The sequence below is a fragment of the Mchenga conophoros genome, linkage group LG2, assembly GCF_057382185.1.
Source record: "Mchenga conophoros isolate Kocher_MC1m ecotype Shallow Benthic linkage group LG2, M_conophoros_male_GT1.1, whole genome shotgun sequence".
In the NCBI taxonomy this organism is placed as follows: domain Eukaryota; kingdom Metazoa; phylum Chordata; class Actinopteri; order Cichliformes; family Cichlidae; genus Mchenga; species Mchenga conophoros.
The window spans coordinates 14,497,551-14,510,382 of record NC_140527.1 but is presented as its reverse complement, the minus strand read 5'-3'; the positions used below and the strand labels follow the sequence as shown (position 1 = coordinate 14,510,382).

Here is a 12,832-nt window from a genome sequence, read left to right as displayed (position 1 = left end):
AAGTCCAGCGACTGCCAGGCTGTGTCTCAAGGATGGCTCTTCAGCTCAGGTGGATATAATTTACCTGAGGGCAGGACGGGACAACAGGAAGAGTGTTAGCACAGCTCCGGCCTGTCGAGTCTGGTAAAGACTGGTCAGCTTAACGTGCGTATTTCCATCCTTGCATCATTAGCCTCTTATACTCAGGCTAGATTTAGCCCCACGCCTCTGCTGCTCTCCCTGCCTGAGAGGTGGAGGAGTCGTGAAGGCGGGGTGGTGTGGGGGGGTGGATGAAGCCAGATTAGGTTTCAGAGCGACAGAGGTTGGCTGGAGGTGAGATCAGTGTAACGGATCTGCCAGCAGGAAGAAAGAGAGACAGGTAGACGGGCCGGATTCCACGACGCACGAACCCAAAGAAACCCGGACTCTGTTTGTTAACCCTTGCGAGTCTGAGCCACGACGGACGGATGGACCCAAACCCTGCATACGGACAATGTTTGTCGCATTGTCAAGCTGGACAGGAAGTCTCTGACATGTGGCTCATTCAGCGAGCAGAAGAGACGCTCACAGAAATATTCCCATAAAAACCAAAAACAGAAGTTTTGTTTCTCAACATTGAAACTGAAATGAATCAAAATGTTCTGATTGGCTGACTCGTGCCTGGGCTTCTGGTTTTAGACTTAAAGAGGGGGATGAAATGAGGATTTGGAACGAAGGGGAGGAAAAGAAGAAAGAAACAGAATCTAGAAGCGTACTTTTGGCTATGTCAAAACAGAACAGCCTGAGGTCGAGCACTTCCCCACGTCGCGCTCTTGACCACAATTTGTCTGGTCCTCACTTCATCTCTGCTAAGGTTGGGTCATTGCTCACATTTGAAGCTTGTGGCAGTAACGAGGGAGGGCGGAGCTTCACAGACGCACCAGAGACATAAAAGTATGACAGTTTCATGAACGCTGAGTGGGACTGAGTGTAATTCGTCAGAGCGGATTCAGGAGTTTGTGGTGCCGAGCCTGCATGAACAATCTTAGAACCACAGCTAACAGATAGTTAGACGTGAGGTGGTGAGATGCTCACTCAGCTCAGCAGGAGGCTGTTATCAGTAGTGGTGCAACGGATCACGGTTGATCCGTAATCCGAACCGATCCCACTCCACGGTTCGGCACACACGTGAAAAGTATGTGTATGGTGGTCAGTCTGTCAAGCGGTAGTTATGGTCAGTGCTAGCGGTCCAAGTGGAGGAGCAGAGGACTTTGCGGCATTTAAGCAGCCCTTTGCTGCCCAATCCAACTGGGCTAAAGCTATTACAAAAGCTACTGAGGTGTTTAGCTGCAGACGTGAGGCCGTACTCCGTTGTGCATAACAAGGGGTTAAACTATGATGAACGTGCTTGAGCCACGCTGAGTGTCCACTTCTGTGACAAGATCGTTCCAAGCATGTATAAGCAGGAAAAGTTTAAAGTTACAGCTGAACTGTCCCAGGCATCTTCTGTTGCCCTAACTACAAATGGGTGGAGCTCCAGGGCAACGGAAAGCCACATGACCGTGACCACTCATTATATCACAGCGGAGTGGTAGATACAAAGCCCTGTACTGCCCTATAGATTAGATTAGATTAGGTGAAACTTTATTAATCCCATGGGTTCCTCTGGGAAATTCAGTTTCCAGTAGCATAGCACAGACAGAAGTTGCAGAATGTGAGCAGAAATATACCACATATACACATACATAAATACAGAGTATACAAAAGGGATAAATAGGAATAAGAATACAAGGTAACGGCACATTTCAAGTATTGTGAGTCTATTACACCGTTGGATGTTAACAAAAACTATTGCACAGGGAAAAGGCACTACAGCTTACTTGTCCCCCCTCTCCTTTGTCCCCCTGTTTCCCCTCCCTCTCCCATCCAGCGAGGAGTTAAACAGTTTGATAGCGTGTGGGACAAAGGAGTTTTTAAGTCTGCTCATCCTTGACTTTGGGAGAAGCAACCTCTCGCTGAACAGACTCCTCTGGTTGTTTATGGCCGTGTGCAGAGGATGCCCAGTATTGTCCATAAAGTCCATATTGCACCTTAATTTATTTTTATATAAGTGCATGGAATGAGTCTTGAGCTGAATGTTTTTTAATAGGAAAAAATACTTAAATAAGTAAATGGTCTTTTTTTTCCTTTTTTTGCTGATCTGAAAATCCGATCCGTGACTTAAAACCGTTGATCCGATCCGAACCATGAGATATTTGATCCGTTGCACCACTAGTTATCAGTGTTCCTGACAGTTTCCTACAGCTGGGTTAGAACTCCAGTAACTCTGCAGCTGGATTAGATCATTAAACTGAGATTAATCACCTCTAGGGCTGAACGATTATGGAAAATAATCTAATTGCGATTTTTTTTGCCCCAATATTGCGATTGCGATGCGATATGCGATTATTTTTTAAGGTCTTTGTCTTCTGTATTATTAAACAAAGACAAGCAATACATCATATAGTATGGCCAATACTATATTACATTAATTTTAAACTGTTCTTTCCTGGAAGACAGACCTCTGTTATGATGACATGAGGTGATGCATGAATTGATGACTGACATTTTTATTTAACTTCTTCAATCACAACAGTATATTTGAACATACACAATAGTTTATTTTTAGCTTACAAACATCTGAGCATAAAGTGCTGACAAGGAACCCTGGTGTAAACATTAAAATGAAAGTCAGTGCAATGTGCAGATTGCAGAAATATACATTAAAAAAAATCGGTGGCTTTACCACACTCAGTTTTTCGACATCTGTGAACTACTAGACAGTCATTAAATTAAAAAATAATATTAAATAAATAAAACTAATAAATAAAAAATGCACACATCTTACTGATCTCTGCAGTCAGTAACATTACACATAAAGTGCAAACATAATAGCAATTGTATAAACAATGAGTATGGCTCAGCTAGCCATAATCATCCTAGCTCACAGGTTTTTTGCTAGGAAGACCAGCATATCTACTTTTGCTGGCTTTAAGGATGAGCGAGTGCAGGTCACTATATTCCCTCCAGTGCTGAACAGACGCTCTGAGGGGGCACTTGTGGCTGGCACACACAGATATTTGCGGGCCATCTTGCACAGTCGTGGAAAGTGAATGTTGTGCACCTTCCACCAGGCTAAGGGATCATCCTCTCCGTCAATGACAGGGGTCAACAGGTAACTATTCAACTCTGCCTCCACGACATCTTCAAGTGGCAGAGGCAAAGCTGAAGAGGCCGCACTGGTCCTCAGAAGGTCGGGTAGGCCGGAAGTAAACGGCCGTGAAATTGGACGGTCTAGCCTTCTGATTAGCGTCACCGCTGTCTCGGTGGAGCTTAATAAACTCGGCCGTCTGCTTCTTGCTATCTAAAATATAACCAGACACTGGTGTAAATTCTCGACTGTCTCATACTTCTGTTTAATAAGTTTTCTGTTTGACGTTTAGTCAGCTGTGTGAAAACCAAGGAGGAACCCACCCGGGGGATTAATAAAGTTTTATTTTATCTAATCTAATAACTTTAATCTCAGCCAAACCGATTTACTCACGAACAAACAAAACACTGAAAAAAGCCCAACAATAACATTTTTAGGTTGTCTAAGTGACTTATATATTACGTTTAACCCGAGCAGCGAAAGTCTGCGGTGATCTGAAAATGATGTGCCGGGAGTTGTGCCGTTCTCGGCCGCATCAGTAACCCTCGAGCTCCCGGCTAGCTGTCGAGCTGGTGGGTAGCAGACGCCTCCGAAAACGTCGAAGCACTTTTGCAAATATGCGATATCTTGATAAACCGAGCAGATATTTGATGTTTACACAACTACTTTCTCGCCTCAAAAAAAATGTTAAAAGTTTATTTTGTGACCCAGAAAGATTAGTATGAGTAATTTTAAAACTTAGTAGCGGCCGCCATTGTTGGAAACTGGAGTTTGGCTGGGCCGTGCTATGAATTCTGGGATATGGTAGGCCACGAAGGACACACCCGACCCATCCTTCAAATTCGGGGAAAAGGAGGACGCATTTGTCGGCTACATTCGGAGGAGTCTACGAATTTGGACAGCCTTCGGCGCGTCGCTGTGACGTAATCGGTCTACAAATGCGGCCTCAGGAGGATGCAGCCCATGAATTTGGACATGTCCAGAGTATAATCGCAGCCTTTGCGGTTAGAAAATTGCACTTGATCATGTCGCGATATTATTGCAAATGCGATATATCGTTCAGCCCTAATCACCTCACAGGTGAAAGATGCTTCACCTGTGACGTCTTTGGGCAGAGCTCTCACACAGAGCATCCACCAGAGTTTTGGTCTGATCACACTGAAGGTCATGACCTTTGGTGCAGGCTGACACACAGACATAGTCTTGGCCGGCCGTGGCTCTTTATGACATCTCATCACCACCCAGAAATGAAAATCATGTTGAAGGACGGTTTCCCACTGCTGGAGGAGGTCCAGGGTTCCTACTGGGAGATTTAAGAACGGACACCTGTGTGAAGCCGGAGGAGAGGGTGGGGCTGTTCTCAGATCTGTGATCACACATTGTTTCAGTCCTGCTTTAAATATACAACATAAAAATGGCACCTCAGCAGGACAAGTCATTATACCCCACTACACACACACACACACACACACACACACACACACACACACACACACACACACACACACACACACACCCTGAAGCAGCAGCAGTGATGGGAACAGCCAGTACTTCACAGCACTCTGGTTTAGCAGCATCTCACTTCCTCCTTCAGTTGGCCTCAGTTTTACTCATCACTATACACACACGCGCACACACACAGACACACACTCCTGTTTGTCTGGCAGCAGCTCCTCGAGTCAGCAGCACTCTGTGGAAGAACTGGTCATGAGACCAGGATAAGAGCTAAAGATAGTAACAAACACACTATGACAGGACACACACATATACACCTATTACAAGTGTGTGTGGTTTACACACACACACACACACTGTAATAGCACATTTACGTTGTGTAAAGTTTCTTCTTTCTTCTCTCAGACAGAAAAGAGTAAGTCCAGAATCCAGACCCTGTTCCAGCTCTGAGCTGTTTGTCTTTGTAAGGAAACAGAGATCTGGGGGCGGGGCTTTCTCTTGTGCACAGACACACCTGTGACCCCTGTCCCATCAGTGCCTTGGAAATTCTGATGGACAAACGTCCCGTGGCTCTGTCTGAATGAGTGTGAAGAGCTCGGTGTGGTAGAGCAGGTCGTTTCCCTCCTGCTGCTGCTGCTGCTGCTGCTGAGCTCAGGCTCCACCATCCTGCTGTTAGCGAAGGGCAGCCAATCAACAAGAATGAACTGAAGTTCTGCACGGAGGCTCGGTATAAGAGAAAGGAGGATTATTTTGAGCTGTGAGTCATGCAGAGCTGCTCTGGGAGTCCCCATGCAGCAGAATGGATGGATCAGAGATCTCAGCAACCAAGCTATGTTACAGCAGCCTGACAGAACCATGTTTGCATGTTTGTGGCATCATCTGCATGTTATTGGTCAATCAGCAGATTAAAGTTGAGTTTACACGGTGAGCTGTCGCAGGAGGAGGCGAGGGAAAAACGCTGTGGCGCTCAGTCAAGCTTCTCGGGACAAATGGACTAAACGCTCAGCCTTGGCATATACCCCTGTGAGCTTTCACTGTCTCACTTTGTGCCTCAATAATCAAACGGCAGGTAATTGGCTCTTTGTGGGGGGAGGAGGGAGGGGCACTTTTTTGTCTGCTGTGATTAAGCTCATCCTTTCTTTACCGGCTGCGTGGAAGTTGAAATCCTTCCACCGCTCGCAGGTGTGTCGCAGTGAACCTTCAAACAGACCCTGTGACTGCGATCAGCTGCAGGTATCACTGCGTCAGCTTGTGTTCTCCTGCTGTGGTTCTGTGGGCCGTCAGATTCCTGCACCAAGCACTTCCTGTCAAAGTGACTTACAACAAAGTGGGCATTAAAGGCCTTATCTCCTCCATGTCAGTTCTTTATGCGGAGCTTGGATGTGATTACACCTTCTTCATCCGCCGCCTCTCATCACCATTTTTCAGCTCTATGGGAGCGTCCGTCACCTCACCTTCACGTCTGTGCCACGCCTCCTTTTCCTTATTACTGAGCTTGGGTCATTTCAAGTCCCGATAAAATATGTTCATGATCGCACTAAAGCCACGGGGAGCAGACTAATCGTGGATTCGCTGCTCAGAGGATCAGGAGTTTGGGAAAGGTGTCGATCGAAGCATCGATTACTTCCTTTTGTGTTCCGGGATTATTTCAGTGATTCTGCAGTGAGTGCTGTTGCAACATCAGCTGTTTGGTAATCTCAGCTGATCTGGAGCTGCAGGCCCTGAGGGCAGCCCGGTCTCTGAAACTCGCTAACCTGGAAACACCACCCAGTGCTCCGCTCTCAGCCTCCTGCGGTGTGCAGTCTAGAGAGCCTGACCTTGTATGGTGTTGCTTGTGTGTGTGTGTGTGTGTGTGTGTGTGTGTGTGTGTGTGTGTGTGTGTGTGTAGTTGGGACAGCTCTCACATGACCGGACTTGTGACTGACCTTGCGCAACATTACAACAGGCCTGCGTCCAGCTGCCAGGACAGCAGCCGAGCTTTGATTCCTGCGTGTGGATCAATAAAGTTACACGTTATTATCAACGCTCCGCTATTTTTATTGTCGTGATTTTTGGCACAAAGTTTGGAGGAGGTGTGATGCATGTACAAAAACATGACAGCCTAATTTCACTCAAGTTATGAATCACCAGAGAAGCTAATGTTTGTACCAGTTGTGTGTGCCCTCCTTGCTCCTCGTGATTGGCTTGTGTCCTTTCTGGACCCGTCTGCAGATAGTTGTGTGTTCTTTGAGATTTTTCTTGCTTCATATTTTTCTTAAAGAGTTAAAAAAGCGTTCACCTTTGAAGGGTGACCTCAGCTAACGAGATGATTTCAGCTTGTGTAACTCTGAGTCCAGTGGAAAGACGCGGCGCTCGCGCTTAGCCAACCCAGAGATAAGCTTTGAGGAATCTGAGTGTTTAAAGATAGAAACGAAGGATGCTGGAGCTCCACCGCAGAGCCTCGCTGGCCTTTCCACATCCACTCTCTCCTTTTAGCCCAGATAGCTCTCCCACGTGCAGGCGTGCTATAAATAGCCCAGGTTTAATGCACGATTGTCCCGGCGGACTCTTCGTGTTGGTAGCGTCTCGCTGCTTTCGCTCAGGCACACATTAACCACAAATGGGTCCCACCACACCTCCACCCCCCCAAAACAGCAGAATTACACAGTGAGGGCCTTCTGAAGGAGCTGATAGTGAGCAGATCTCAGAGGTCAGGCTCATTCATTTGCACATTACCTCTGCTGTTCCAGCACGAGGCGGAGGCTCAGCGCAGAGCCTTCGTCTCTTGTCTGTCAGTAACTTCAAAGATGTGAGTATTCTGCATTAATTTCATGCTCATTTGTTTAATCTGCCCGTTCGAGCAGTAACGGCTTCAGAGACACTCTGAGTGATGCTGACGGGCCGTGGTGTCAGGGAGGAATAAACCCGCCTCTGCTGCCGTTTGCTTTCAGAGAGGGGATGACGGAGCGCCGTGCGGTCACTCAGCAAAACCTCTCATTTAAAGTCACATCTCAGGCTCTTTGGCACAAGTCAGGACCTGCTTTGTGCAAAAGCGGGCACGTACGTGCTGCTCTCACCTTCTGGTCGCTTCCACTTCTCCCTCAACTGATGCTTGATGACTGCAAAAATTTGAGCCCTGACTTCGATCGGCAGGAGTCAAAGCTCCGCCTCCTCGCGCTCACCTGAACTCGACCCGATATGGGGTCAGAGTGTCAGAGCCGGTGTACATTCGCAGCAGTTGGAATAAACGTGGGGAGCGACAGAAAGGCTTCAATGAAACACGAGCAAACATCTGCTCTCAATCACACGCAGGTCAGCAGTAAATCACTGCATCAATGCCTTAAATGGGCGTCTGGAGGCTCTGAGAGCCTTCCTGTAAATGCTCTGACGCAGTTTGACTTTTGGACCTGCAGTGAATCCCCTCACCTGATTGGATGCTGCACACGTGTTTATGTTTGGTTTGTATCTTTGCAGAGACGGTTAACACAATCCTTCCTGGAAACAGGAGCAGAATTGCTCCTCGCCGAGCTGCTTCCTCCTCCCGGCGTCTGATTCATGTCGAGAAGCTTACAGTCTTTGTCGCTATTCAGAGTCAGTGCAGCACTACAAGCACGCCGCAGCCTCGTATCGCCTTCCGCTGCTGCAGCGTCACGTGTGCACTGATGTTCTGGGACATGTTCTACATACGTGGGATGTCCTCATGTGTGTGCCTGTGCATGCGTGTCATGTTCAGGGATGGTTTTATTGATTGATGGCTGTGGTGGAGGGAAGGGAGGATGATGGAGGGAGGAGTGGTAACATTCAATCAGACTGTCCTCTGATGGACGAGGGTAAAAAGAGTATACGAGGAAACTGTAAGTGGAGAAAAGGGCAGAGTGGCCAATGAGGGAAGGCTGCATGATGGTAGGAATGAAGAAAGGATGGGGATGAGTCAGAGCCACGTGAGGAGGATGTGAGCTGCATGCTGAGGGAGGTTCACACTCAGTTAGGTGAAACACACCTGCATCAGCAGCGGGGGGAGGGTCTTACCAAGGGCGCCCTCTCCTCTGTCACTCCACCTTTCCTCCTCCTCCTCCTCCTCCTCCTCCTGCTCAGTGAAGTCATGACCGCTCTCCCCCCCTTTTCCCTTCGCTGACGTTATTCTGACCTACATCTTCCTTCCTGTGTCCTTCTTCTTCTTCTCTCCTTCAGCGCGTCTTCTGTTTCCGGCTCCGTTCATCAGCCGCTCAGGTTCCTATGCTCTCTGCTGATTGGCTCTTTGATCATGTCTCATGAGTCATTTATGAAACCGTAAACGCTATCAGCTGATCTTATCTCTTCCATGACCCAAATAAACACGCTGAATAAACACTCATAAATCGAGACGCACAGTGAGGCGGTGAGCTGAGGTTGGAGATCACTGAAGGTGTGTTTGTGTGTGTGTGATGTAACTATGCTTTGATTTAAAAGTGGGATAAAACACGCAGTCCAAAAACAGCCAAATATTAAAATGATGGGGCAGCGGGATGGGGAGAGGAGCGATGAGGCTTTTATCATTTCTGTGTTCTGGCTGTCGATCGAACAGCTGATTGGGAGAAATATACGAATACTGTTAATTGCTTTTATGAAAAATGTGTTGATTCATGGTGACCGTGAAGTAGAAGACGGCTCAGAGCTGCTTTGTTGTAGCTGGTGGTGGTCTGTCAGCTGGACAAGTTGCCGATGTGGACTGTGTTATGTGTTACAAACAGAAGCTCCTGCACAGTTCCAGAGATTCCCAGAGCTGATCTGAATGGCTCAGCATTGGGTCTGACGTAGAATAATGGATAATAATAATGGATTGGATTTATATAGCGCTTTTCAAGGCACCCAAAGCGCTTTACAATGCCACTATTCATTCACACACACTGGTGGAAGCAAGCTACGGTTGTAGCCACAGCTGCCCTGGGGCAGACTGACAGAGGCGAGGCTGCCATATCACGCCATCGGCCCCTCTGGCCAACACCAGTAGGGTAAAGTGTCTTGCCCAAGGACACAAAGCGACCAAGAGCCAGGACAGAGAGCCCGGGGATCGAACCGGCGACCTTCCGGTTACAGATACGCTTCCCAACCCCCTGAGCCACGGTCGCCCCAAGTGTGCTATATATACTTGATGTATTGCGAGTTTTTCCACATACGGTGATTAAAATATCTTCTAGAAGAAGTTGCCGTGGAAATATAAATATAAATATTTCTGAAACATGCCGTAAAGCTGTTGCTGCAGTGCCATGAATTTATTCCAGCAGCTGAAAAGTCGTCCTCTGCAAAACAAACAAAGACTGTTTTAAACTTTGCATGTGAGCATCTCCATGTTATAAGCACAAAAGAGAACCTTTGCAAGTAAAGTCTCATTAATTCTTGTTTGTGATCGTTTGTTTGTCGAGTGTTGACCACAGAGACAGTCGTACTGTCACTGGTGAAAAAGCCTCTGTGTGCAGATGATGCTTCAAATAAAACATTTAAATTGAACGAGTGCAATTTTAGGCCATATGTGGTTAAATATAACATTAAAACATGTAACATAGTCTGACAGTGGGTCCAAGGGTTTCACCCTGATACCTAATGACAGGATACGCCTCCTCAGAGATGGTGGGTCTCTGAACTCGGAATAAAAAGTGTTCCTTTCATTGTGTGAGCAGAGAGCACTGCTCGTGTTGAACGTGTTAATTTGGTTAATTTCATCATCACATCAGTGGTCTCAGCTATGCTAGCTGAAACCTGATAGAAACGTGACAGTTGCTGCTGGGACAGAGTGTTCTGCACGCTCAGACACAAACGGCAGAGGACGAGTCGGCTACAAGCTGAGCTGCTTTGTGTTTGAGGAAAGCTGATCTGTTTGAATCAGTTAAATACGTTTAACTGGTCGACCCAGTGTGTGTGTTGTCGTTTCCTCATCATTCATAAAACAGGACATTGATTCTGTGTGTCGTCTTCATGCAGACGTTAAGGAAGGAATGTTTCCTCCTCCCTTCAGAGACCAGAGAGCACAGTTTCCCTTTTCACATGTTCCTGAGAGCATTTCAGGAATTGTTGATTAGGAAGCGGGATCTGAAATCGTCTTGTATGGGCAACGGACATTTTCAGGGAGTGAGTTTTTCAGAGTTGGGCAAGCCATCGCTGAGGTTTTAGAGAAGTGTTTGGCAGTTCCTGACTTTATGAAGGGTGAAGGCTCTTGTTCCTTCAGGCAGAGGCTTCGTGTAGGTGTCGAGTGATTTGGTAATGGGAAATGATTCTTGAGGTCTTGTTACCTCAGATGTTGCGAGGGGTCAGAGGGTGCCTGCTGAGGTCCTTTATGTCCATAAGAGTTCATGTGGAGGTTCCTGTGATTTCATGTGATCGTAGGAGATCCTCGTTGTTGATTACTGCCTGGAAATAATCTCCATTCCTCTGCTGTGTGTCTAAGCCTAGGTCTCCTTTTTTTTTCTCTTTCGGTGTTTGCAGTGAGTGACGCGCAGAGCTCGAACAACTTTGAGATATTTGTCACTAAAGAACATCAGAAAACAAAGTTATAAGCACTCTCAGCACTGGAGCCCCCCAGGGGTGTGTTCTGAGCCCCCTGCTGTACTCTTTGTACACATATGACTGTGTGGCCACTACCAGCTCCACCACCATCATCAAGTTTGCTGACGACACCGTCGTGGTGGGCCTGATCTCTGATAACAACGAGACGGCCTACCTGAAGGAGATTAGGAATCTGGAGAACTGGCAGAGGAACAACCTCCTTCTAAACGTCAGTAAGACAAAGGAGCTGATAGTGGACTTCAGCACTAAGCAGGAGAGGAACTACCAGACCCCTGTCATCAACGAGTGCCCAGTGGAGAGAGTGGACAGCTTCAAATACCTCGGAGTTCACATCACGCAGGACCTGTCATGGTCCTGTCACATCAACACCATGGTGAAAAAGGCCCGACAGCGTCTCTACCACCTCAGACGCTTGAGAGACTTCCAACTGCCCTCCAAGGTGCTCAGGAACTTTTACTCGTGCACCATAGAGAGCATCCTGGCGGGAAACATCTTAACCTGGTTCGGGAACAGCACCATGCAGGACAGACGAGCTCTACAGAGGGTTGTGCGGTCAGCTGAGCGCACCATCCGCTCCGAGCTCCCTGACCTGCACTCAATCTACAGCAGGCGGTGCTGGACCAAGGCCAGGAAGATCGTGAAGGACCTCAGCCATCCCAACAACAGACTGTTCTCTCTGTTGAGGTCAGGAAAGCGATTCCGCTCCCTGAAGACCAACACAGAGAGACTGAGGAGGAGCTTCTTCCCGCAGGCGATACGGTCTCTCAATCACACCACCACACAGTACTGACCCACACATATGGTTCTTACACACACACTGGACTTTCTGGACTTTGGTTTTGCACAACACTGGTCACTATATTCTTCATTTCCGGTTAATACTTGTACAGCTGCTGTTATTGTGTATATATTTATTTATATTTAGATTTCTTCATACATTCTTATATAGTTCTATATTGTGTATTTTGTTGTACAGTTATTTTATTTTCAACTTTAATTTATATATTTATCTTTATCTTATTCTTCCCAGTTAAATTTACCCTTCATTCTAATTTGTGTTGTACAGTTATTTCATTTTTAACCTTAATTTATATTTTATTCCTTCCTAGTTAAATTTACCCTTTTTAATTTTTCATATTTATTTCCTTTCTTATTCATAGCCTTTTCCTTTTTTGTTTTCTTTAGGTCACGAGCAGTTGTCCAAGCATTTCACTACATATCGTACTGTGTATGACTGTGTACGTGACAAATAAAATTTGAATTTGAATTTTTATATCAACCATCCACCTCCTCGGTCAGAATACACATGCAGCTCAGTAAAACCAGCACTCATCACATGTGTCACTGTGACCACAGTGAGACGTGCATTAATAGATGATGACCGTCCACACTGGGCGACTGTACATGTGACAGACAGTCTGTGCGATCCTGGTGTTGAACCTCCTCTAATGTGGAAGCCTTATTACATCTAATGAGCAGCTGTTGATGAGAGCTCCTTGTGATGCTGACAGCGAACAGTGATTTACAGTGCAGACTTTTATCCAAAGTGCCTCTCACTTTGAGAAAGGGCGGCTTGATTGGAACTGAAGCTCTGACAGTACAACCACACAGAAACATTCAGACTCATTGGAGTCGTGGAAGGAGAACCATCTCCACGTTTGTGTTTCAGAGAGCACAGATAGCATCATCCACTGCTTAAGGCAAAGCAGA

At 46.7% G+C, this 12,832-nt stretch overlaps 1 protein-coding gene across 4 annotated transcripts in view; it reads left to right on the top strand.

Annotated features, from left to right (window-relative positions):
- The window catches only part of ppargc1b (peroxisome proliferator-activated receptor gamma, coactivator 1 beta), a 57,305-nt gene that overhangs the window by 26,063 nt on the left and 18,410 nt on the right, over positions 1-12,832 (top strand). Inside the window, exon 1 of one of the 4 annotated variants that reach the window (XM_085286997.1) lies at positions 312-832. The exons of the other annotated variants lie outside the window; for them this stretch is intronic. Coding sequence (XP_085143123.1) covers positions 677-832 — 156 coding nt within the window. The 5' untranslated portion in view covers positions 312-676. Of the gene's footprint in view, positions 1-311; positions 833-12,832 lie in introns of those variants that run through there. 4 annotated transcript variants of the gene reach the window in all.